The following is a 26,488-nucleotide window of genomic DNA, read 5'->3' as shown; positions in this document are numbered from 1 at the left end:
GCACTTCCACCTTAACTATTTCTGCCGCCAAGCAGTAATGTGGGCAATACTGCCCAGGATGAACTTTTTCACACCGGTTCCCTCTCAGGAACTCTTTCAGGAATCAGTATTGAAGGATGCTCAAGAAATGACAGACACATGGGACTTGTCAACTTATGTCTCAGGGTGACACGCGCAGTGATAGTGCTCGTCAGATTTTTGCGATTTAAAGCTCTGAGTGGCACTACAACTGTTATGAACAGGCGAGTAGCTTACCACCAGGCGCACGACTTGTTCGTCCTGTCACTTGATATTATAAAAACAAAACATATTTAATGAGATTCTTACCACATTTATCCACAAAGTTCTAGGCGATCCCAAAGCTCGCAGCAATAGATGTTCAGACTTGCGCTTGATAGATCTGTTGAAGCCACAGACCAGTTGTTGAAGACATCCCGGTATTCTACTCCGCCTGGCATTTTTAGACATCCTTTTGATTTACTTTTGTTAATCTCCAATAAAAGTTTCCTGCAACTGGTCCAATATTTATATCTTATGACGATCGCGGTGACCTAACGGTTTGCCCCTGTGGTTTGCCATGTGGACGCTGGATAATGAGATCCCAGGTTTGATTCCCGTAGGACAAATTTGGAAAATAAACTTTTCTAAATTGGGTCTGGTCTGAGTGGTCTGGTGTTCTGAGTAGTATCTCGGAGTGAATTCCAATACTCTGATACTACAGGAAAATCCCTAGATTAAGACCAGGTAATGGGTGTGGTTATCTAGGTTATCTATTTTTTTTTTAATAACGCACACACTCGAAATAGCCCCGCACTAGGGAAACCCTGTGTCGCGGGTGCCATGGACACACAAATAGACAATTACAAATTACACCCAAACTCACGAGACAAATAAATGTAGGCCATACAAATATTTCTCCCGGCCCGGGAATCGAACCTGGGACCTCTGCATGGTAACCGTTCGGCCACGGAGGCAGTTGATTTTTAATTATTATTACTTGTAAAAACAAAAAATCGCTTGTAGTACTGAGAACAAGCTTTTAATTCATGAATTATTGAGTATCGTGTGCTCCGTTGTGATTGTAATGGACAATGATTGCGCATTCCATCAATAATCAGAATGATTGAGAACAATTACAATGTATACTTTAAGCATTCTTGTCCAGGCTCGATCGACATGGTACGCTGAAGAATTGACTACATGATTAAAAGGGGAAATAAAGTTTATATTCTATAAAAAGAACGGGTAATCAAATTTTCCTTCGTAATATTTACGTAAATTTAATAACATTTTGACGCGAGATTTTGTATATAATTTCACATTATTTTATCTAGTAGAAATATTTAGTTATAACACTAAGAACATCAGTTCCTAATCATCGTTAAATCACCAGACAAGAGGTAAATTAATCAGTGATAAGCAGTGATCTAAATTGAGGATGTCAATTTACCTAAAGTGTGAACGATTCTTAGTATGGACATACTCATTTCGTCATCAATGCGTATAAAATTTAAATTTTACGGTTTATTTTCTAAATATTCCTAAATATAAGTTGTGTCATGTTTGTTCTTTAAATTACTAAAATATTTAATTATGTAAATAAGAAACACAACTGCAATATTATTTTTTAAGACAATAAATTGTAGCAAATACTTAAATAGAAAATATTAATTTGTCTCCAATGTACTCAAATTTCAATAAATAATACACATATTCAAATGTAATCAGTTCCGAAAAGTCCCGAGATTTGTAGAAGGGAATATCCACATCATTCTTTAATTTAGCTAAATTAACTCCGCTCAATTTCGATAACTGGAGATAAGATAATAAAGTAAACGAGGGTATGAGCATGTGTGTCTCCTATAGTTTGCATGTATGTAATATTCAGCTCTATTACTTGTTGCGGGTAACAATACCATTGAAATTATGGCCATTTCCTGATGCTCCCACTGGTAGGAGCACGAGGACTAATATATCCTTATGCTCCTACTGGTAGGACCAAAAGGATAAATATGACCTCGTGCTCCTACTAATGTACCGTCACCTACATTTATATGTAATGAATATTGTAGTACTCGTATGTATGTTATCGATTCTCTAAGCTTCTCAGTCTCTTCAGTGAAAGCTATTGACATAAAAGAAAAGAAAGAAAGAGAAGAATAGAGATAATGAATAAAATAGTAATAGTTCTTGATATCTATCTTCACACTATCACAAATTCATTTAAGGGGCAATGTATTCGCTTCTATCTACGTATATAATGAGATTTCGGTTGATTTTTAAACTTTGCCATTTACGAGGTTTAAAACTATATAACAGAAAAACTTTATACTAAAGATTATACAACTTCTGCGTAGGTACTTGGATGACAAAATCCATGGTAGTGATCCGATCTTGGTTGTTTCTGTTTAAATTACTATATTAGTTTTAAAGAACAACCACTAGAGTTTCTTGATCATTCTTCTCAGAGAAATCATTCTTCTTCTTCTTCTTACGAATAATCACAAAGTGACAATTTGAAGTGTAATTTCTTCTGATCTATGAAATAAAAATATTTTTGACTTTTTTATATTGATGTTTTTTTTATTCAGTGTATTTATTAGATACGGCGTCACGTCCTCGTGCTTCTACCAGTAGGAGCACCCAGTATGAGCATGAGGAAACGGTCGAAATTATATGGGTAATATGACAATTATGTAGTGTATAACTATGAAAGTATAATAATCTGTACATGGTACAAATAATAATGTACTGATATTGTAATTAAGATTAAGTAACAGTGGAGCTCCATGTGAAAGAGTTCCTCTAGAGAAGTACTGCCACCTTACCTAACTCCACCGCCAAGCTGTAGTGTGAGCATTACTTTTTTCCGGTTTTAAAGGGTAAGGGTGCTGGTGAAATTACAGGCACATGGAACTTGTCAAGTTACGTCTCAAGGTGAAAGGCGCAGTGACAAGTGGCCCTCACTTCTTTGTGATTTAAAGCTGTGAGTGACATTGCATCTATGGTCAGGCGTGTCGCTTACCATCAGGCACACGACTTGTTCGTCCCGTCACTTAGTCTCATAAAAAAAAAGAAAAAATTATTTAAAATTTTATTTCCGGGCAGCACATTTCCATATAGCCCAATTTAAATTATAATTCCATTTATAAATTACATCTTTCATAACAGCATTATTTCAAAAGAATATATACATTTAATCTGTATAAATTCTTTTGATGAATTTTTTATCACAAGATCCGAGTCACGGCCAACTCCTTGTCTGTAATATTTAAAAGGGCTTGAATATACTTGTATACTGGTCCCGATACAATATAATTAATACAGGTAAGTAGAAATTACCTCCAGGGCCTTGCCTTGTTAAAAACAGTTGCATCGTCCAATTAGGTATTTCCTTAATTTCTATTAGCAACAATTCAATACGTATACGGAAAAGATTATTATTATATAGCGTTAGATTATCCTCCATGGACTGGCATGTGTGAAATATGGGAACAACGACTAAAGTAAAATAACCCTGCATCATATGCAAATCTTGAATATCAAGAGTTCTGTAATTCAAATTCGTAACACAAATGTCTATACTATAAAAATATTTTATTTAGACGTCTTAGGCCCACTTATTAGTATTACATTTTTTTTGTATAATTTAAATAAGTGACGGGACGAACAAGTCGGCAACTGGTGATAAGCAACATACCTATCCATAACTGTTACGGTTCCGCTCTTGTGAGTGAGTGAGCAAAAAAAGTTAAATCGCAAAGATCTTAGTGGTACCACCACTGAGCCCAGAGACATAAGTTGACAAGTCCCACGTGCCTGCACCACCAGCACCGTTACCTTTCATAATGCTTACATTACTGCTTGGCGGCAGAAATAGATAAAGTGGCAGTACTTCCCTAGACAATCTCTTTCATATGGAGCTCTATTGCTACTAAATTGCTATTAAACTTAAGACTATTGTTTGTAGGTATATAATAGAAATATTGAATGGTAATTATAACTTTTTTTAAACTGACCTCAAAAGTTAGCTCCGCTTTCGCTATGTTCGTTACCGTGATCTCCTCAACAATAATCCGACCCACAGACTCGACGAGTACAGAAAAATGCAGATTGTTACTTTAGCTATAACTGTACAAAATCGGGTATACAACCTGAAATAGACACGAAATAAAGGCCACCCATTCCTGACAACTCATCAGACAAACGGGCCTTACATCACTTTAAAATATCAACTCTCGTTTGCGATGAAGTCACAAATTACAAAACTGAAATAGCACAGCGCCTACAACTGGCCTGTGTGTATATCTCCGTATATTCCAAAAATATTCTGTATTTATAGTAATAAAGATAATATCTCTAACAATGGAGGCTGTTCCATTCGATGGTGTAGGAAAAACAGCAAAACCTTTAATTACAAAACAAACGGAATAACATTTCATCGGTAATTAAATATTAAATATGTAATTTTGCAATTTTCGTCCATTATAGCAAAGCTCAAGTTAAACCGGTCGATTTGAAGTGAAACAATTTACGACACCCGTCAAATGTTCCAAATTCGGGCTGACCAATCGGAGCGCAGTTATCAGAGTAAATGACATTTCGTTTCTATTTCTGGTTATACTCGATGCTGTACAATCTGCAGGCCAGCACGTTTCCGAACTGACAACGCTCTGCGATCCCTCTCTATGTCTGCATTATCTCTAAGGTCTTCGGTAAGCAAATGTCCAAGGTATTTGAACTGATGCACCCTCCTAAGGGGAACGCCAAAAAGAAAGGACATTTGGTTCCCGCCTTAAATATCACGTACTCAGTTTTTTTGACATTTCACGTCAACCCATAAGATGCCGCAAATGACTCATATATGGCGAGCAGCACGACATCGGCATAACTGATGCTATTATGCGATGGCCGAAAAAATGCAGGGCCGACTGTCGACCTTCGCTATCTAGTCAAAGAGGCACTTTAAGAATATCTGTGATCTGCATGGGAACCCGAAATAAATGGGAGTTAATTTCATTTCATTATACATTACGTCAGTTATAAGATTGTGGTATAGTAAGCAAAAGATTTCAAGGCCTTCTGATTGCCTAAGATCATGGCTGTTTAGTAATTTTCCACAATGATGATGAACATTCTTACAAACGTGCAATCGTATAGTTTTGTTACAAAAAATCTCTTTTTTGTTGCTCTTTTTTTTATACACTTAAATTATTTTACAAAATTCATATAACAAGTTCTTCGTTAAAATTGATCACTTTTTGGTCTAAATTCAGTTAACCATGACAAAGGAACCTGTAAAGACCCCGAAACGTTGATTTGTTTGAAAAAACCAAACATACGCGTATTAGATGCGATCATTGTCATCGTATCATTTCCAAAATTCACACATATTTCGCCAAACAGTTCAATAGCGACATTAGTCCTATGTTTTTAAAATTAATACGTTTTACACTACATATCACTACAACATTTAATTTAAGTTTAAGCTTATGTTATGTAAAGTAGAACAACTAACTAAAAGCATCGCAGACTACCTACATGAAAATTTGCACATCAATAACACAACCTTAAATGTATATATAAAATAGAGCTGGTTTATTTTGTCGGCATTTCATGATTAACTAAAACTCTACTTGACTAGTAAACCTTTTACTTAAAAATAGAGAGTATAATATAAAATAATATGACGTAATTCAATGCTATATATTTCAGAATAAATATAATATAATAAATACATTAAATTTGTAAAATGATGAAGTGAAACATATTTCGTTAAAATTATATAGGTACATAATAGGTACATACATAATGATAGTTAAAGGTTTCAAAAGATAACATTGAAGAAGTTTTAATCACAAAGTAATATTGTTATTAACAACATGTTCAATAACTAACTTGTACCTTAAATTTCCCGAAAAAGTAACATAGAGTTATTGAGATCATTTTCTTCGAAGCAGTTATAATGAGGAAAGTAATTGGCTCTAACAACACCTTCAGTGTCGATGCTTCTTTTATTTGAGAACTATGTTGACTTTGAATAGTATGTTGCCACTTCGACTGCGCCATTCGTGGCCGCGTAGAGGTGGACTTTTCTGCATGCATTCGCCAGGTTTGTACGCAATAGGGGCACACGAGCAAGTGCTACATGGTCTGCGTTGTACCACCAGTCACATTCTTCCCATGCCTTCTCTGATGAGCACAGCACTTTCACCTCAGAGCAGTTTCACCTTGCTCGGTATGGAAATCTGCTGTGATTTGAATCCAAGGAGCTACATCGAATCTGTGATCAAAACAGCCTCACGGAAACTCGGAGTCCTGAACAAGGTGCGACGTTTTTTCACGCCGGACCAGTTATGCCTGCTGTACAAAACACAGGTCCGGTCTTGCGTTGAGTATTGTTCGCACTTGTGGGACGGCTCCGCCAAGTACCTACTCGATGCCTTGGATAAATGACAGCGTCGTGCTACTAGAATTATAGGCGACGAAGAGGTCTCATCACGCCTTGAACCTCTGCAACTGCGTAGAGATGTTGCATCGCTTAGCGCCTTTTACCGCATGTACCATGGTGAGTGCTCTGAGGAGCTGTTCAATCTCATCCCCCCTTCCCCGTTCCTGCTCAGAAGCACGCGTGCTGGCCTTCGTAGTCACCGTTTCACTACCTGCCGCATTCCATCGCGTACTAAAAGGTTCGGTGGCTCCTTTCTCTGCCGCACGGTTGACAAATGGAACTCCCTTCCGGCACATGTCTTCCCTCCCTCTTATGATATGGGGTCCTTCAAACGATTCCTTCGCGTTTGGATACCACTTTCCACTTAACATCAGGTGGAGTGGAGTCATTTGCCTGTCAGGTATAAAAAAAAAAAAAAAAAAAAAAAACATCGGGTTAGACTAGTATCCCTGAACCCCCATTTGCAAATCTTGTCTCTGCAGCTACTTACCTGAGTGTGAAGTTGCTTCAAGGACTTGCACATGGGCCACCGCAGACCGTTAAGGAAACCGTGTGGTGAGGCATGTTTATGTTTCCAAAAGTGCCTAATTTAATGAAAATGTGCCTAATGTAAGACCCTGAGATTACAGTGCTGATAGCCACTGCGAAAATATTCACAATTTTATATGGAAAATTATACAGCGGTCTTAGCGGTCACTATCAACTTGATATTTTATATTATACAAATATTTTATGCGGTTGATAGCGACCATCGACACTATAGACTCACTTTACTGAAGCTTTACAGTAAAAGATGAAGAACGACGACCGTGCTCCAGCATTATAACTTACTATCAAATGAAACTGAGTGGGCCACGCTCGATTTAATGCTCATTTTCGTCGCATACGTTTATTGCCTCTTCAATATGTACTTATTGTAATAGTGCCGATCAAACTCTGGACCGTATATATTCTGTAACTGTACATCCTACAATTTACTACGCCTTAGCCTCTTTAGTTGCAAATATATGTCAAACCCGAAGATATCCCGCGCTCAACAGAAGACCTTTTGAAAAACATAGACGCTTACCCTGTCCTATACAATTATACGCCATCAACCCTTCATGATATATGAAATAAATATATGTATAAGAACAGGCGCTTGTCGCCTTTTCCATCAAAACAAGGAAAGGTACTAATATATGAAGAGGCAGTATGGTAGAACCTTTGCCTGCCCAAATAAATGTTTGAAAATAAGAATTTGATATCTACCATTTGTATACGGGATCCTAATAATTCAACGTTACAATTTCTATAATCATAGAAAATGGATAATAATAAAAAAAATTACTTAAATGACACTAAAACGCAAACCCACGAAGCCATTGCTAGTCAGTTCAGTGTTACAATCTAATGGGGTGACAGTATGGCTTCTATCATTTGTGCTCTGTTGTTATGTATAATTTCATTTGGATATTGTTCAGCTGAAACCGGGAAATGTCCAAGGCCTCGGGTAGATGTGGATATTGTGATTGGTATTTTATTTTTAATACTTTTTTGTATAAGCCGGGGGTCCCTTAAGGGAAGAGGTTTAAGATAATGTAAAGGACTAGGATAGTAGCTCTTTGTGAGAGTTCATCTAGAGAAGTCATCGACAGGATGTACTGCCACCTTACCTATTTCTGCTGCCAAGAAATAATGTGGGTATCAGTAGTGTCAGTATTTCAATATCGGATATGTAATATCATCAACATATGTCTCAGGGTGACAGGCGCAGTAGCAGTGCCGTATAGCTTACCATCAGGCGCACGACTTGTTCGTCCCGTCACTTGACATTACTAAAAAAAACATATATTTCTCCTGGCCCGGGAATCGAACCCGGAATCTCTGCGTGCCAGACCAGCATAATAACCATTCGAAGGCCTTTGAGTACGAGTTCGAACGAGTAATATACCCGAAGAAATAAATATTGTCGCAATTTGATTGCAACTTTACATACATTTACATCCCCAGAGGGACTAGGCTAAGGGAACCTGGTGGAGTGATCTTATTTGAAACCCTTTTTATTTAGGAAATGAAACTATTTTTCCGGATTTAAATCGCGTATATTTGTTTTTTCAAACAAACCGACGTTTCGGGCCCTTTACAGGTCCCATGGTCACGGTTGACTGAGGTGGTACAGTCTTCAACCAGTTATGTCTAATATTAATTAATATTAGTGTGTAACAATCACGAAAACCTAAGAACCCTTTTTATTTTTCATAATATCGACATGTTTGAAACAGTATTATTTATGTATAATACAAACATAATGAAAGAAAATAAGTTGTGAATTTTAAAGTTCACTTTTTGCTGAGGATAAAATTATAAATAGTTTGTTACAGCAAAGTCTATTTATAACTAAAAAGGAAAGCGACAAGTTATTCTTAGAACATGGTTGTGTAAATTCCAGAATCCAGAATCTTGGTTTTCCAGTCACCATATCTGTTCCACCATTATGATCCAGTGTAGACAACCTCGATATCTCAGAAGTTAACACTATTCACATTCGATGAGCAGTTCCCAGGTCTATTCCCGAAACTATCCAAATTGTTTTTGGTCTGGATGTCTTAACTTGAGTGTAGTGTAGTGCGCTTGGAGTTTTGTTATTCTCGTACTTTGTACTGAGAATTCCCTTGTTTAAGTGAAATTATTATTAAGAACTAAACCAGGCGTAACCTTACTGACACCGCCCCGACTGACCCTAATCATCTATTGCGTCCAGCGGTACCGACGACGTTGTTATACGTGTCACGGCTTCATTACTCCACAAAATCTGCGGATAATGTGCTGTATATACAGTATATTCTTTTTGACTTTCAACTACTTCCAAGGTATATAGCAGATACTTTCCGCCTGCCATTAACAGTAAAGTCACGTTAGGTGACGCGGTATAAAGTTAGATGTAACACAAGTTTAGGTAACTTAAAAATAAATGGTTTTCTTATTATAATATGTAGATAAAACATAAGAAGGTAACAATGTGCCAGACAGGCAAAGAGACTGCTAAGATATCCATTTCAGGAGGTAGAGTATTGACGAGTCTGGCAAATCGAGCAAACGGAGAATTTGAACCGAGGATACTTTTGCGCAATGGCGTGAAAAACATTTATTTATAAACATTGGTACCTCGGCAGACGAGATAAAAAAGGAAGGGAAGGTGCTGGTGAAATTATCGGCACATGGGACATGATGGAGGCGCAGTGGCAGTTCCCCTCAGAGCTTTGCAACTTAAAGCTCCGAGTGGCACTGCAACTATTATGGACAGGGGTGTAGCTTCAGCATCAGACGCACGACTTGTTCGTTTCGCACTTGATATTATAAAAAATACGCCCACCACAGGGACTCGAATCATCGACCTCTTAATTGAGACGCAACCGTTCTATTAGGCTATCACCTCTACTACTACTGCATAGCTGCTATATAATAAATTATAATTTTGTTCACAGGTATTTCACCAGATCGAACTAATCGGATTCAAGACATCTATTTACGATTTTACAATGGGTGAGTGTCTTTCTATATCCAGATAGGTACTTTAGTCCCGTGTATTCATATTATAAAATTACAATCAAGAAATTTAAAGAAACTTTATTTCTTTGTTGGCTAAGTTAACGAAACACGGTTTTTTAACATGTTCATGTGGTTCATCGAAACAATACATACTTTGAGGCAAAAACTATACGAATGTGCCTTTCGGATGCACTTTCATGCCTGCAACCGTCGCACAAATTGTTATGTGATTATTTTATGAACAGTTATAATTCTGATCAGATCCTCAGTATGCGTAACTCACATTGTCTTGGAGCAGTTACACATTCTAAGCAGCAATGCAAACGCGATGCAAGCGCGCGACTGCATCGATACTAACGCGCGATTGCATCGCTACACTTGATACTTATAGCCAATCGCACGTTTGTATTAATGCAGTCGCGCGTTTGCATCGAAGCAATTGCCTATAAATCGCAAGTGTAGCGATTCGCATCGTTGCTAAAAGTCACCGTATTCTATCGCCTGTACCACGGTGAGTGCTCTGAAGAGTTATTCAACCTTATCCCTTCCTCTCCTTTCCATCAGCGGACCACCCGTGCCGGACTGCGTTGCCACAGATGGACGGTCAGTTCAATACCGTCCCGCACTAAAAAGTTTGGCAATTCGTTTTTATGCCGAACCATCAAATTGTGGAACCAACTCCCGGCGCATGTATTCCCTCCCCTCTATAACATCGGGTCCTTCAAACGTAGTGTGAAGAAGCATTTGGCCAGACCGGCAAAATGATAGTGACGGAGTGAAGATATTTGTATTTTCCATCCGTTACTCTCATCTCTGGACTGTATTCGCACTTTCCATCAGGCGCGGTGCAGTCATTTTGCCGAGTCACAAAAAAAAAAAAAAAAAACCGTGTGTTACCACTCTTAGATATAGTTTTTACGTTCTTTATTTAAAAAGGGATGCCTATATATATAAGCTTGTCATGCAAACTAATGTTGAGGGACTTCGCGATAGGGGTGTCATGATTAGGAACCCGATAACTGCCTCCGTGGCCGAACGGTTACCATACCGGACTGCCACGCAGAGGTCCCAGGTTCGATTCCTGGGCCTGGAGAAATATTTGTATGGCCTATATTTATTTCTCTCGTCAGTTTGGGTGTAATTTGTGGTTGTCTGTGTGTGTGTCCATGGCACCCGCGCCGCGTGGGTTTCTCTAGTGCGGGGCTATGTTGAGTGTGTGCGTTAAAATAAAACTCGCTGTTGCCCGTGGTTGCTTCAAACACGCCTCATCTAAAATATGGAATGACCTACATCCTCCCGGAAGAGCGGCGGCGGTGTCTTTATTGTTACGGACATCCAAACGTAAATGTTCACAATGGCGATTTGACAAGCAATCACGGCATGCAGGTTATATATTTTTTTTAATCCGCGCGTTGTGTGTTGTTATACTGGTTTTTACTAATTTGGAATTATAATAACATTTTTCATTTCAGTTTATTAGTGTATTCTGACGCGTATATATGTGCTTTATGATTGAATTATATACATTTTTGTGTGTTCCTGATCATTAAGGGCTATGGCAGAATATCGGCGAGAACAATGCCTCTGTAGCTGAGTCATAAACATATTGACGTGTGTTTTTGTGTATTATTATTAATTTGCATATTCTTTTCTTTGTGGTGTATTGCATGTCAAATAAACTATTTTATTTTTATTTTATTTATAATTGCAAACAAGCAGCTCTAGTGTAGAGCTCATTGTGAAAGAATTCTTCCAGACACGACACAGGCACTGTCACCATACCTAGTTCTGTCGCCAAATAGTAATGTGTGCTTTACTGCGTTCCAGTTTTGAAGGGTAAGGGTGCTGGTGACACAAGGTACATGTCAACTCATGAGTATGTGTCTGAATGACGGGCGCAGTGGTACTGCTCTTCAAATCTTTGCAATTTAAAGCTCATAATGGCACTGCAAATGTCATGAGTGTCGTTTTCTTTTACGATACCAAGTGTCGGGACGAACAGCGTGCGCCTGTGGTAAGCGACACGCCTGTGGATATCATAAAAAGAACTTTATTATAATATATATAGAGTTTTGAGGTTCCCAATTTTTACATATTGTACATTAAAGTTATGTATTTTCGGAACTAAATCACGTATAATAAATATTAAACAACATCACATTAGTTGCTCTGATCTCAAAGTAAGTAGCTAAAGCAGTTGTGTTATGGAAATCAGAAACAACGACGGTACCACAAACACCCAGACTCGAGACAATATAGAAAAGTTAAATATTTACACTGACCCGACCGGGGATCGCACCCGGGACCTCAGATCTCTGAGACTACACCGTGAAAACCGGTGAGCAAGCCACTCGACAACCGAGGTCGTCTGTATATTTGTTTTTTTTTTTTTTGGAGGTTCCATGGTTACAGCTGACTATAGAGTAGAGTAAGTCGTAAACATGGGACCTATAAAAGGCCCGAAACGTTGCATTTGTTTGAAAAAACAAATGTACACGTTTTAGGTCTAAAAAAAATAGTCCATTTCCAAAAGCTATGTCATATTTTACAAACAAACGTTAATATTGGTAGAGAATAAACATGTTACTCGGTCGTTATAAAAATAGCAGGTCACTTCAAGTTACCACATAATGCATGACGTCATGTAATCAGACGATAGTAGTGCTGTCTAAAACGATTCCTATAATAGAATGGGAAAGGCCGAAACGATTGCACTCGCTCGTATTAATGAACTTGGGCAATTAGTTTCTCTTATATACAGGTTGTCACAAAAAGGCGCCACATACAAACAATTTGAGATTTTAAGTTGTTCTTAAACATATTTTTGATTCGTTTTTAGTATGTTCTTAGTCACCACGGACAATATCAAAATATCAGGCTAAATGCCCCTTAATTCTCCGTAGCTACGTAAAACAATTCTTGATATTATTCTTTGTTTTTCATTGCTCATGAAGATGAATTTTTAATTTTTGTTTTAACAGAAAAATAAATTTAAATTTGGAAGCATAATGTTCATGGTGAATATATTTTATATTCGTAACAAAAATCAATTCATATTCCGCGCAAAAAGACACTATAAGAAAAAAAAAATACCTTCGATAGCTCGCGCAGAGCTGCTGGAAAGGTGAGCTCGCAAGTAAAAGGAAGGGAAGCCGTGCTACCACCAACCTTTACTGTCCGAAACGTCGAAGGGCTCGTCCGTAGCGCTTCACCACTTCACTTGTGGCCCATTACCAATAACGCCACCATCTAAACACTTGCGTAAACAGCTTAATGCTGGGCGGAGATGCGGACAGTTAATTTATAAAAAATTCAGATTTTTGAGTTCGAATATTAACGTCACACACACACTTATTTTTCAGTCACTGGCAATTTTTGCGGCTTTGGCGTAACACGGATTAGGATGGGAAAGGAAAAGGAGATGCGAGCTCAGACAAACTATCTGGCGTTACCACTATAAGTCTCTCAGTGGCATCGTAGATCCGAACGAACACAAAAACAAATATACGCAATTTAGGTCCACAAACAAAATCTTTCACTTCCAACGTGTAACAATCGCGAAACCCTGATATCTCGACAGTGGTAGATATACATGGTTATTTGTAAAATACTAACAACCTCGCTGCACGAGTATTACTAACATTCTATACATTTTGTGGCAGTAGAGCTCCTTATGAATGAGTTCGTCCAGGGAAGTACTGCCACCTTATCTATTTCTGCCGCCAAGCAGTAATGTGAGCACAGCGCTTCAGTTTTGAAGGGTAAGCGTGCTGGTGAAACTACAGGCACATGGGACTAGTCATATTTATGTCTCAGGTTGACAGGCGCAGTGGCAGTGCCCCTCATATCTTTGCGATTGAAAGCTCTGAGTTGCACTGCAACAATTATGGACAGTCAAGTAATCAAACCGTCAGGCGCACGACTTGTTCGTTCCGTCATTTGATATTAAAAAAAATCATAGACAAGGACGTTGTATCATAACTTTTAAATTAATGATATTTTAGTTCCGTACTAAAATAAAAATATTTAAATAGATCGCGCTAAATGCTGATAACTCTGTGTGGTAACAAAAGAAAGCGCTAGCGTAACTACCAGTCCGATGTCAAACTTGAACTTCCCATCTTACTACCAAATATAGTGCCTCTACCACGAGTTTACTGTGATTGTAGTCGCTAGCAACCGCGTAAATTACTGCACAATTTTGTATTGCAAATTATACAGCGCCCCTAGCGGTCACCAGAAGAAACAACATTTTGTAAACAAACCTTTTACGCAGTCACTTGCGATAACTGTCACTGTAATGTCATGGTAGAGACTTCTTTTATTTTTTTCCCATCCTCTAAGGTAGAGACCTTTAAAAAGTGTCAGATAGTACAACAAAAACATAAAAGTTTATCTTTGGTAATTTAATACGTTTTGTAAAAAGTCTTGAAACAAAAATTGTTGTTTATGGTGTTAGTAAGTAAGTGGTCCTGCGCGATTGTTAGTATTTTACAAATACCCTGTACAGATACATTCATAAGATAGGTCTGTATCTTTTTATACAGAGAATCCATATTAGAAATAAATCTTGCAAACCAAGCCTATTCCTATAAATATTTAACTATTGATAGAATTTATGAAATACCTTCACAAGATCATAGTAACATGAGTAACTTTGCTGGATATAAATAATACTGGTTTCGTCAATGCGAACACCTTTTAAATACATATACATAGTGTTTTTATTTGTCTTCTCGCTAAAATTACTGTAATAATAAAATTTGTTTATTTGCTTCAAATGTAATTTAATAAGAGTTGTAACAGTGAGTACCGGTACAAACACGTTTTGCATTATATCACATATATATGGAAATTTCGAATGATACATTCTTAATTGATTACTGCAATAATAGATAAGAAAGTCGCAAGTTACAATTTACAAATTAAATATGTCTAGATTTCTCAAAGTTGGCAACTATGGCAAGAAAAAAGTCGTTAAAGAACCAAAGTAAAGACCTGCAATAAGCACATAGAAAAATTCGTAAGGTCCGGTAGTTCATTCCTTGGCTTAGTTGGCATAGCGTTTGCCACGGTTTGCTAGAAGACGTTAGTTCCCATCCTGTCGGATCGAAGGAATTTTTTCTAAGTGTTCGATCTTTGTATTAATAATTGTAACAAACTAGTGGAGTAATTTCACGAAAATAATTGTATAACATGATGGTAAAACATTTTGACATTCATTAAATTTTAATACATTTTTTTACTAATTTATCAAGACTTATAAAAAGGACGTCATAATCTTTTACAATAATCCAAAATTATTGTTGTATATATTCATGCACTGTAATATTTCTTTATAGTAAGTCATTTGTACAACTCAGCCGTCATTTTCGTATGTCAGTTTTTTTACTTCGCTTAAGAATGTATGATATTTATATATACATTATAGCATCTAATTCCACGGACAAGATTAAAGCTGTAAAGTTACAATACCTTATCGCATATTATTTCAGAAGCACCTTTGAAGAGTACGTGGATTTTCCCCTCATGCAAGCCAATCGTTTATTCGATGTCAAGGGTTTCGACAAGAACAGCCCCACAGTCATCTACATGCATGGCTTCATCGAGACAGCGCAGAAGGAGAGTGTCCAGGTATGTTAATCTTTTACAAATATATACCAAACCTGATAAGTTCAAGTCTCGCCAGCAGTGCAATGGGACAAGGTGCGGCATTCATAACCTGAAGGTGTATTAAAATCAAAAATCAAAATGTAAAGTTTTTGGGTGCGTTTCCATTATGTCGTAACGTTTCATTTATCGCTGGATGACTGTCGCGTCTAGCCTATTCCCTTATTACGACTATCTGTCGTGGACGTTTATTTTGTCGTTGAGCTACTGTCGTCTAGCTGTTCCCACTAGATCGTGACAACAATTTATCGGTTCACGGCAGCCGCCTTGTCGTTTGCGCGACAGAATCGTTTGATGTTGCGATTACCTGTCGTGACATTTTTATAGTGACGTTTTATTTATCGTCAGACTGTCGTTCTAACTCTTCCCACTATCACGACATCTGTCGTCGTAACGACAAAAGATCGTCAAATCAGTTAATCTAATAAAGTGTTGTTCTTTGTGTGAATAACTTCATTTAAATATACAAGTCGCGACACTTTAAACATATCTGTCGTCACAACATAATGGCCCTAATGTGCTCTAAATTGCAAAAAAAACGCGTCCAGGCTTATAAAGTCACCACACATGGGAATCTTGAGCTGGTCAGAAAAAAAATCCATTTGTGCAATAAGAGCAATAAAGGTGTGTTCCACGTCGGTTCGCGGTGACGACCCGAGCGAAAGCGAAGCGCACAACGCCTTTTTTGGCACTTATTGCATGAACGTAAAGCTTTTTTGACCGGCTCAAGCGGATTCAGCATTATAAGTGGTAACATCCCTTATGTGAAACATAATAATAATATTTTTCCCCCTACAAATTACAGAAGTACTAAATACAAAACTTACTTATTTCGATTTCTGCCGCCTATGTCTCAGGGTGACGGGCACAGTAGCAGCGCCCCTCAGATATTTGCGAGTTACAGTTGTGAGTGGCACTACTGCTATAGACAGGCGCGTCGCTTACCACCAGAACTTTTTCGTTCCGGCACTTGGTATCATAAAAAAAAACTTCAAATTGTAAGAAAATATAACATTGTTGAATTGTGGAACAGGGCAACTGGCAATTGACGATCCATTATCTTAAACTTGGTAAACCTGTGTTTGTCTATGAGACATAAGACAGAGACCCAAAAAACTTGTTGCAGTCAAAGTACAAAACCGAACTACATTAACACATACAAACAGGTTTTTTTTAATTCTTGTAACGTGAAATTTCAGGTCATGGTGAACGCCTATCTAGAAACGCGACCGGGCACCAACGTAATACTTTTGGACTGGTCGAATATGTCTCATGGGTCCTACTTAGTCAATGCTGCTAGAAACACAAAAAAGGTAAGAAATCTGACTTAACCGTTTCTGATGCTCACATCACCAACCCATTTAACGTAACAGTAGAGCTCCTTGTGAAAGAGTTCGTCTAGGGAAGTATTGCCATCTTATTTATTTCTGCCGCCAAGTAGTAATATGACCATTACTGCGTTCTGATTTTGAAATAAGGGTGCTGGTGAAATTACTGGCACATGAGACTTGTCTACATGTCTCAGGGTGATGGGCGCAGCGTCAGTGACTCTCAGATCTTTGTGATTTAAAACTCTGAGTGTTACTGCAATTGTTAGGGACAGACGTATCACTCGACTTGTTCGTCCCGCCACTTGGTATCGTAAAAAATATACGCCCAACGCCACGGGTCTCGAGTGAGTGTTTAGGCCATAGTCTGCCACGCTGGTCCAATGCGGGTTGGGGACTTCACACGTTTCCCGAGGGTTGTATACCTTCTTCGACGTTCGGGTTTCACCATGTTTTCCTTCACCGAATAGCTCGTGGTAAATTTCATATAAAATTTCGGACATAAATTACGAAAAACTCAGATTTGAATCCATGGCCTCTACTTGAAAGACGCTTGGTTGGTTTGACCATGCTCTACATAAGTAGACCTTATATTACAATCATTCTAAGTACATTCCCCTAGAGCGTGACAATAATTGAGAGATAGTTACTATATATTCACATAATTTGTATTTTGTAATATTAAATAAAAAAGATTTCAGCTTTGACAATCTTTTAATATATCTATTACACTTACACTGTAACGAAAACTTTTTCTATAACATTTTTTTTTTTCAATTACGTAATGTATTTTTCATTGATGTAACTCTTTAAGTTTAGTATTAAAATCTACAGCATTAACGGTGTCTCTTAATTGTTATGGTAGTTTATTATAAATATATTTTTACTACCATTGCCAATGTGCTTTGAGTCGGGCTGTAGGTATTAATTTATAATTTATTATTAATCAATAGATTGATTTGATTTCAAAGATTTTTGAAATTTAGTATTATGCACACGTACCCAGTATGTGTTCGGTGAGCATTAATTAATTACAAGTGATCTGAAAGCTGTGATCGCATTTTTAATTGTGTTCAAAATAGCATGCAAGAACCCATTGCCCGTAGCATTGTTCTAGTACGGTGTTTTGCGCTATTAAGAGAATGATAAATTGATAACTAACTAACCAGAAGCTAATTGGCAGTGATAAATTGTTCATGGATCTTTACGCTGTGTCTATGACACCAGTACACACATGTAATTTGAAACATAACTAAGGCATGGAAAGTCTCGTCTTATAATGGCACTTTATTTGTATTTGTGTTTTTGAAGTATTTGGCAAATATTCGTAATGTGTAGATAGTATGTGTGGCAAAGTATTTGCCTTGATTGTCTATTCGACAAATACAGCAAACACCAACCACATGTTACCACGCGCTTGTCGGTGTCTCAACGCACGTGAAAAAGGTCAAATAGACAAATTCGCGTTTAAACCGTCCACACTATGGTGTTCATTATTTTAACTCCTCATTTGGCTTCATAGTAGCAGTAGAGCTCTTTATAGAAGAGTTCGTCCAGGGAAGTTCTGTCTGTCACCCCAGAGGTCGGCTCGCGGTACAGCCCCGTCTCATGTGGGGTGTGGGAGTTTTTAGTAAGAATCTCACAAAAACACCGCGCCTCCCCGTGACACGGTGTTATCCATGACGGACTATTTCTGCCACCAAGCAGTAATGTGCTAATGCCGTAAAATGCCGCATTAAAAATGAATAATAAATGCTCAGATTACAAAACAAATGTATAAAAATAAAAGAAGTGAACTTGGAAAACGTTGAGCAAAAATATTCAAAGACTCAGAAGTTGAAAGAGAGAGAATTTATTTATATTTGGCCAGCTTAATTTACTACGGCCGAAAAACGTTAGCGAAATATCCATATATTATAAAAGTATAAGGTGATACAGTAGGTAGCTTACCAATATAGTAGCAGCTGTGGTAACAGAGTGGACCTTATCATAGGAATATTCCGTTCTCGTTAGCTTTAAACTATCCGCAAGAGTTTTGCAACAGCAATAATAACCCTACTTGTATACCATTTGGTAAAACCGGTTTTATAAATTGAACCTTTGTTTTACTTAATGTTGTTTTATAAAATAGGTAGCCGTGTTTCTTCATAGTTGTATCTTTTTATATACCGTTTTGATAGAATACCAAGATGTTGTTTATGTTCATGTTAAACTTGTTTTTATACGTATTATTCATGACATTGTAAAATTATGCGTGTGTTAAATTTCGTCATATAAGATAATTCAAAAAGAAATCTCGTTTTTAGACGAATAGAGTAAAAGTGTCACGAAATTTTGCGTCTTTAACTCCCAACGCAAAAAGATCATAGTTATAAGTTTGAAGCTTATGTTTGAGTATATCGTCGTCTTAGAGTGATAACCTCGTATGTGATATCTACGTCACTTTTTCAGGACGAAAATAAGAATGTGGTGTAAAATGTGGCAAACGTAATAATGTTTATAATTAGCATTTTACTTTAATTATACCTCTTTCAGATACTATATTACTTAATAATATATTTATATTTTTTCTTTAATAAAACTCAGTAAAAACTAACTATGTGAAAACGCGTATGCGAGGCTTCCAGTCTTAGGCGACAGACGATGTGTGTGTGTATCCGTCTACATTTCTGTCTGCCCATATGTGGCATCGTGGTTCCCAAACGGCTAAACTGGTCTTAAAACTTTTTTATTTGCAGACTAATTTAATCTAGATAATTCTTTATGTTATGTTATGTTCGATGAACATCTGTTCATCATCTATTTTCATCTCGAGTATGGATCTCAGTCACAAAATGAATATTTATTTCATTTCCACTTGTCCGATAGGCTTAAATTTCGTATCAAACACAGGCTTGAAATTTCGACATTACAAAAATATAGCAAGTTTGATCTGACGCTACAGCCAGGACAATCCAACGCAAACTACCCAATTTCACAAATCTTGCAGCAGAACTATCATGTTTGGGCTCATTCAATTGGTCTGGAATGATTTCAATATTGGACTCGTTTTATTTTGTAAACGATTTTCTGTTCCGTTGAAAGAATTTAGTATATCTAAAACAATTTCTTTTAAAATAATGTCGTAGTGAAATTCAACAAACGACAGTAATATAACTACCGAAAGTGGTAAGATAAGCAAAATTAATTAATTAAAAACTTACATTTTTTCCCAATTAGCGCCATGTTCATTCAAAATTGCTCAGAATTTTGACAAATGTGACGTCATTGTGTTTTCCAATTCATCAATGAACGAATGAAACGGTGTATCTCTATTACCGATTCGATGTTATCGCATAACAATATAATGCAAGTTGTATATTTTATATGTAAATGGTAACACATACTATGTCGCCCTCGACTGAATCTACTTGCGGAGCCTACGTTTGTCGGCATGTCATGTCGTGCTACGTAAAACGAGAAAATAGACAACTGCGAAAGAGTTTTGTCGTCGAGAGTTGTGAGTCTTGCTAGTCGCGTCGCGCTTGTACAACGTGCTAGCCCTACTGGTCGAGTTGCGATATAATAATCATTCCACCCGTGCATATAATCGAATGTCAGGGGCATTCGGTATCGGAGTCGAATGATTGTGCTGATCCGACTTAGACGAATGATTTGCCCGTTCGAATGATTAGTATTAGTAACATTCAAAGTCGCGCATCGATAGTATTTTCGCTTAGTAGATAATATTTTCGCTTTCCAGGTAGGAGTTGCAACAGCAGAACAAATACACAAACTCCTGGAAGCAGGTCTTCAGAGCGATAAGCTGCATCTCATAGGACATTCCCTTGGTAGCCATGTTGCTGGTTATATCGCTAAAGAGCTTAAGAACAAGTACAATAGGACAGTGAAACGGTAAGACCGAAAAATATTTTTTTGAAAACTACGATAGTTTGATATTTTTGTACGATGGGTGTACGAAAGGAGCCTTCTCCCACGAAGTACCATTTCTTTCCCATAGGTCCCAGGGTTGTTGCTTATGCAGGTTTTTACGCATCAGTGAATGCTGAAGCGGGTCCTGTTTTTTTTACATGAACAATTAGCAAGTGCTGATATTATGTGTTTAAAAATGTACAGATCTTTAATGAATCTACGTGAAAAAGTTCTTTTTTTATTTAATTTTTTCATTGATTTTGTGATATTTGTTAAAAAAAAATCAACCTGCTTATAATCAATCAGCCTGCAGCTTAATCATACTGAAATGTTCTCACAGGAGAAAGACAGCTGAACTGCTTTTTGGGCTAGCAGTCTGTTTCTAGATGGTTTGTAAATTAATGTCACAACGCTTATATCCGGAATGAATATCAGCATCAATCAATGTGGAGGTTGGTGTGTATGCGGATATTCTAATTCACGCGGACTATCCGCTAATGTGGATGCTGATATTCGCAACAACCCTGATACGTACGTCTGGCGCACGATGAACAACAATTTAGTAGCAGTAGAGCTCCTTGTGAAAGAGTTCGTCCAGGAAACTGCCACCTTACCTATTTCTACCCCAAAGCAGTAATATCTTCTTTAAAGCTCTAAGTGGCACTGCAACTGTTAGGGACAGGCGTGTAGCTTACCATCAGGTGCATGACTTATTCGTCCCGTCACTAGATATTATATTAAAAAAAAAAACAATCAGCGAGTACCTACCTCGTTTGACAAGTCCTTTCATTACGAACACAAGCATTATAGTATATGTCATCGATTGAATAGAAGAAGAAGACTTTGAACTAAGTATATTTATATTTTTATTTGTATATTTCATCTAGAGACACTTTCATGTTCACGGTACTGACGTTTTGACATTGCTAATTAAAATTCAATATAAACCGGCTTGGTTCATGATGTCTACTTCCTCGAATATCTATCTAGTCTCGTATATCGTATACGTACCATTCATTTTCGACGATAAGTTATTTTTTTAGTTGGAATTTCGACAGTTTGTGTTATCTAGCTGTTGCTCGTTATTCTAAAACATTATCTCTCTCTCATTCTGATATCTCAGGGCATACCCCGAGATATATATAAGATGATATAGATGTAGATAAGTCATAACTTATCTACACTATTAATTAAATAAGCTTTTGTGTTTGTGTTTGAATTTATATTATTTTATATTTACATGCATTCCAAATGTGATTCCATACCTGAAAAACTTGTGCAATCATTACAATTGGTCCCAGACTAGACTGAGCCTTTATTTAAGTGCTATGTTTGTTTATGTTTATGTTAATTGTTTTAAATTATTCTAAAATTCATAATTAATTTATTTCGTCAGTATGAACGTCAAGGAAGTAATATACATAGAGTGAATAATACCTCCCCCTGAACGCAAGGTAGCATATTGGGACCTCTTCTATTCCTAACGTATATAAACGACATGCCCAGCAGCTGTGGTTATCCAATGATACTTTTGCTGATGATAGCACCGTAATTATTGAAAACACAAACGGTGGCCACAATTATTATCTAAACGAGATAAACTCTACTCTTGACCATCTGGCTACGTGGATGAATAATAACAACCTAAAAGTCAACACAAATAAAACTAAAATTATGTTTTTTAATCAGAGAATGACTCTACCTGACCTAAAAGTTAAATGTGGTGACAATGTTATAGAAAAAGTAAATGTAACAAAGGTTTTAGGTATAACTGTAGATAGGGACATGTCGCTTAAAACTCACTCGCAACAGGTCTGTGCAAAACTATACACGCTTAGCTATGCACTCTACAAATTGTCGAAAACTGCGGGCCGCCGAACTGTGGTAATGGCTTACCACGGCCTTGTTGGATCTATCCTTAGGTATGGTGTGATTTTCTGGGGTAACTCTACCTACAGAGCGATGTGTTAGAGCCATATGCAACATTAAATACACTGACAGTTGCTGAACATTTTTCAGTGACCTAAAATTATTAACGTTCCCATGTCTGTACATCTTTGAGGCATCTATCTTTGTTAAGACGAACGTGAGTGAATTTCCAGAAAAAGTAAGTTCACAGGCGCACTTATTTCGTACCAGGAAATATATGGTCCGAAGAAATATATGTAAAACGGCCCTACACAAAAATAGCGTTGTTGATATGGCACCCAAAATATTTAATAAAATTCCAGACACAATAAAAAATCTTAGTGGAATACAATTCAAGCATGTATTAAAACAATTATTAATTGACAAGTGTTAGTATAGCACAGAAGAATAATTTAATGACAGTTTCTTAGAATAGGTAAATGCTGACAGTTGGGTAACATTTAGTTATTAATATTTTTTAGACTTTTTAATTATTATTAGTTTTTTGACATTGTATCCACTTTTCTTTTATTTTTATTTTGACATTACGTTTTTATTCAATTGACTTCGTATGCCACTTTGGCTTATTGCAGAGATTTCATAAAATTATTATTACCATCTATATCATGTACCTGTAATAACGAATAAATAAATGAATTGAATTGAACTCTGGAATTATTGTATTTTGTTCCATATTTTCGATAAGATTACTTAGTTAGTGTTTTTAGAAGTTTTATAATTGTAAGTAAAGATATAACTAACTGTTTTGATTTGATTTTTCGCCTTTTATTTTGGATTCTGAATATTTGTGAGGGAGGTATTAGTCGTTATGTGTATCACTTGAATGGGTAATTAGTAGCTGTAGAGCTCCTTGTGAACGGGCTCGTCCAGAGAAGTACTGCCACCATACCTATTTCTGCCGCCAAGCAATAATATGAGCATTACTGCATTCCGGTTTTGAAGGTAAAGGTGCTGGTGAAATTACAGGCACATGGGACTTGTCAGCTTATGTCTAAGGATGATGGGCACTGTGGCTTTGACCTTCAAAACTCCAAGTGGCACTGCAACTGTTATGGACAGGAGTGTCGCTTATCATCAGGCGTACGACTTGTTCGTCCCATCATTTGATAACATAAAAAAATGCATATTCTGATTTTTTTCAATTACATATGCTTCTATAAAAGAAAACTTGTAAATTGGCAGAAATTCGTTGTTTTGTGCCTCGAAGCCGTTGTTTGGTAACGTAACCGTATTGTTTTTTACAACAATTAACTTTAGTACACTATACACAAACAAATAAATAACAGTATGAACGAGACCCAGGAAACTGCCTTCGGTTTCCACATTTAGTCTGTCACGTTATTAAATGCACGCAAGCCTATCAACGCTAATGCCAGTTAATAACTGCACTTACCTACCAACTTTTACAAAACTGCTTGCCGGCACCTCCATCTTAGAAGTTCGTGCAAGTTCATTGTAACCTTCAATTCAAAGTCTTAATAATGAATTATGTCGAAACAAGTAATGACTATTAAGGTCAAACGTCATGGTTGATTACACAAATGTGTTTGTTACAAAGTTGTAATTGTGAATATTCATAATTAAAGAGTGAATGCACAGTTAACTGCTGTATATACATGTGTTACCTCCGGCAGTTGTAAACCGATTTTAACCCACCTCTAAAGATGGTAAAGTAGGGGATGAATTACTTTTGAAGTCAATTTTTTAGTACTGTGTACTGAAATTGTTCTTGTCTATTTGTGTGGAATTGTATGCCATCCCCTGCTCTCAATTTGCGAAATGACGATCTCCGTGATCGAGTAGCTTGCTTGCCTGTAGCCCTACGGGCATAGCATGACAAGGCGCGACTTGCGCGAGAGCGACATAAAGCGCGAGATATCTATGCTAGAATAGCAGTATCTCGCACTTTATGTCGCTCTCGCGCTAGTCACTGTGGGGCACTACGCGGAACACCCAGACCACAACTTATTTAAAAAAGTTCATTTTAAATAAATATTCCACAACATCACGTACATTGCTCCCAAAGTAAGTAGCTAAAGCACCTGGGTAATTTTCAAGTTCGTTTCGCTCTATCTAATTTCATTGTCAATTTTTATTATTTAAATGCTAGAGTATTTTATCAATAAATGTTAAATAATATTTCAGAATACTACTACCACTTGAATATTGAATAATACTTCATGATAATATACTAGAATATTCAAATAATAAAAATTGCTACCGAAATTAGATAGAGAAAACTAACCTGAAAATTACCCACCTTTGTTATGGAAATGGGAAACAACGACGACGGCACAAAAACCCAGACCCGAGACAATATAGAAAAGTTCGTTTTTCTACATTGACTCAGCCGGGGATCAAACCCGGGACCTCAGTAATGGCGACAGGATATGAAAACTGGTATGCAAGGTACTCGACCACGGAGGTCGCCAAGCTTTTACTGCTATAACACACCTTAGACATCATTTCGAAATGCAAATATCTTACTTCGCTGGCTCAGCGACCCGAAATGGGTCTTGGCCTCCAATACCAAAGAACGCTATTTCTTTTGATCTTGTTCCAGTTCCGACCATTCTAGCACAATCAGCTCCTTCAAGTCTTTGACGAGTCCATCCTTCCAGCGTTATCTCGGACGGCCCACTGAACGAAGACACATTGGTTCCCCCAAAATACTATCTTTTCGCAGCTCGATCCTTTCCACATGCGCTAGCCAGCGAAGTCGAGCGGGTTTTATCTCCCCGATTATGTGCGTCACAAACACTAACTCTTCTATTTCTCTATTGAATCTAGCCCTCCAGTTCTCAAATTCTCATTTAATTATTCCAAGAATCTTTAGAAGTATCTTCCGTTACACCACTAATAATTTAGGTTCTTCCTTTAGTGAAGAATCAAATAACAGAATATTGAACTATAGTTAACATGTTCGACGACCAAGCAATTGTCATTTAAAACACTTTCACAATTACCGTATAATGATACACAGTGGTTATCTCTTATTTTTCAGATTAACAGCGCTAGATCCAGCTTTTCCAGCATTTTATCCTGACGGGTTGATGATGCAGCATGTGTCAGCAAAAGATGCCGAATTTGTTGACGTAATCCACACGGACGCAGGTGGTTATGGAGCACCAGTGAATACTGGCACTGCAGACTTTTGGCCGAATGGCGGGAAAAGCGTGCAACCTGGCTGTCCTCGTTTCGCGCCCATACCACTTTCAGACGATAGTAAGTAGCATTTAAATCGGTAAAAATTAGGAACACATTTTTTTAATCATAAATGAAATTGGGGGTGCTAACTGTTGACAGTTATTCATCATCATAATATATTTTTTATTAATTTGTTCATGCACAGTAACGGCGCTTACCGTAAAATTAAATATTAGAATATGATAGTACGCGATACCCCGTTTCGCTGTGTGGATCTCAAAAAATCAACTACGGGTTTTACAGTGCAATTACCTAGTGTTTTCTGTGTAATTGCCGCCTACTGCTTTTCCATAGAGAAGTATCAACAACGTACTGACAAAATTCAATGATTTAAATACATTGAAGTTTTTATATTGAATCAAAATGAGCACTACGACAAGAAAAGTACTGAGATTTTTGTGTGCGGTTCTATAACCGCACACAAAATTCTCAGTACTTACATAGTTAAGTACAGTCCATG

The 26,488-nt window shown here is 37.2% G+C and overlaps 1 protein-coding gene across 2 annotated transcripts in view; it reads left to right on the top strand.

Moving 5' to 3' along the window:
- The window catches only part of LOC113226801 (pancreatic lipase-related protein 2-like), a 44,129-nt gene that overhangs the window by 12,760 nt on the left and 4,881 nt on the right, over positions 1-26,488 (top strand). The window contains exons 2-6 of one of the 2 annotated variants that reach the window (XM_026459557.1): positions 9,919-9,976; positions 15,478-15,616; positions 16,852-16,960; positions 20,721-20,874; positions 25,826-26,046. In XM_026459557.1, the coding sequence (XP_026315342.1) occupies positions 9,919-9,976; positions 15,478-15,616; positions 16,852-16,960; positions 20,721-20,874; positions 25,826-26,046 (681 nt within the window). Of the gene's footprint in view, positions 1-9,918; positions 9,977-15,477; positions 15,617-16,851; positions 16,966-20,720; positions 20,875-25,825; positions 26,047-26,488 lie in introns of both variants that reach the window. The other variant, XM_026459556.1, reaches the window with a different exon arrangement.

This window comes from Hyposmocoma kahamanoa, unplaced genomic scaffold, assembly GCF_003589595.1.
Source record: "Hyposmocoma kahamanoa isolate Upper Pololo Valley unplaced genomic scaffold, ASM358959v1 202, whole genome shotgun sequence".
Classification (NCBI taxonomy): domain Eukaryota; kingdom Metazoa; phylum Arthropoda; class Insecta; order Lepidoptera; family Cosmopterigidae; genus Hyposmocoma; species Hyposmocoma kahamanoa.
The sequence above is the reverse complement of the archived record's forward strand: the minus strand, read 5'-3'. Positions and strand labels throughout refer to the sequence as shown.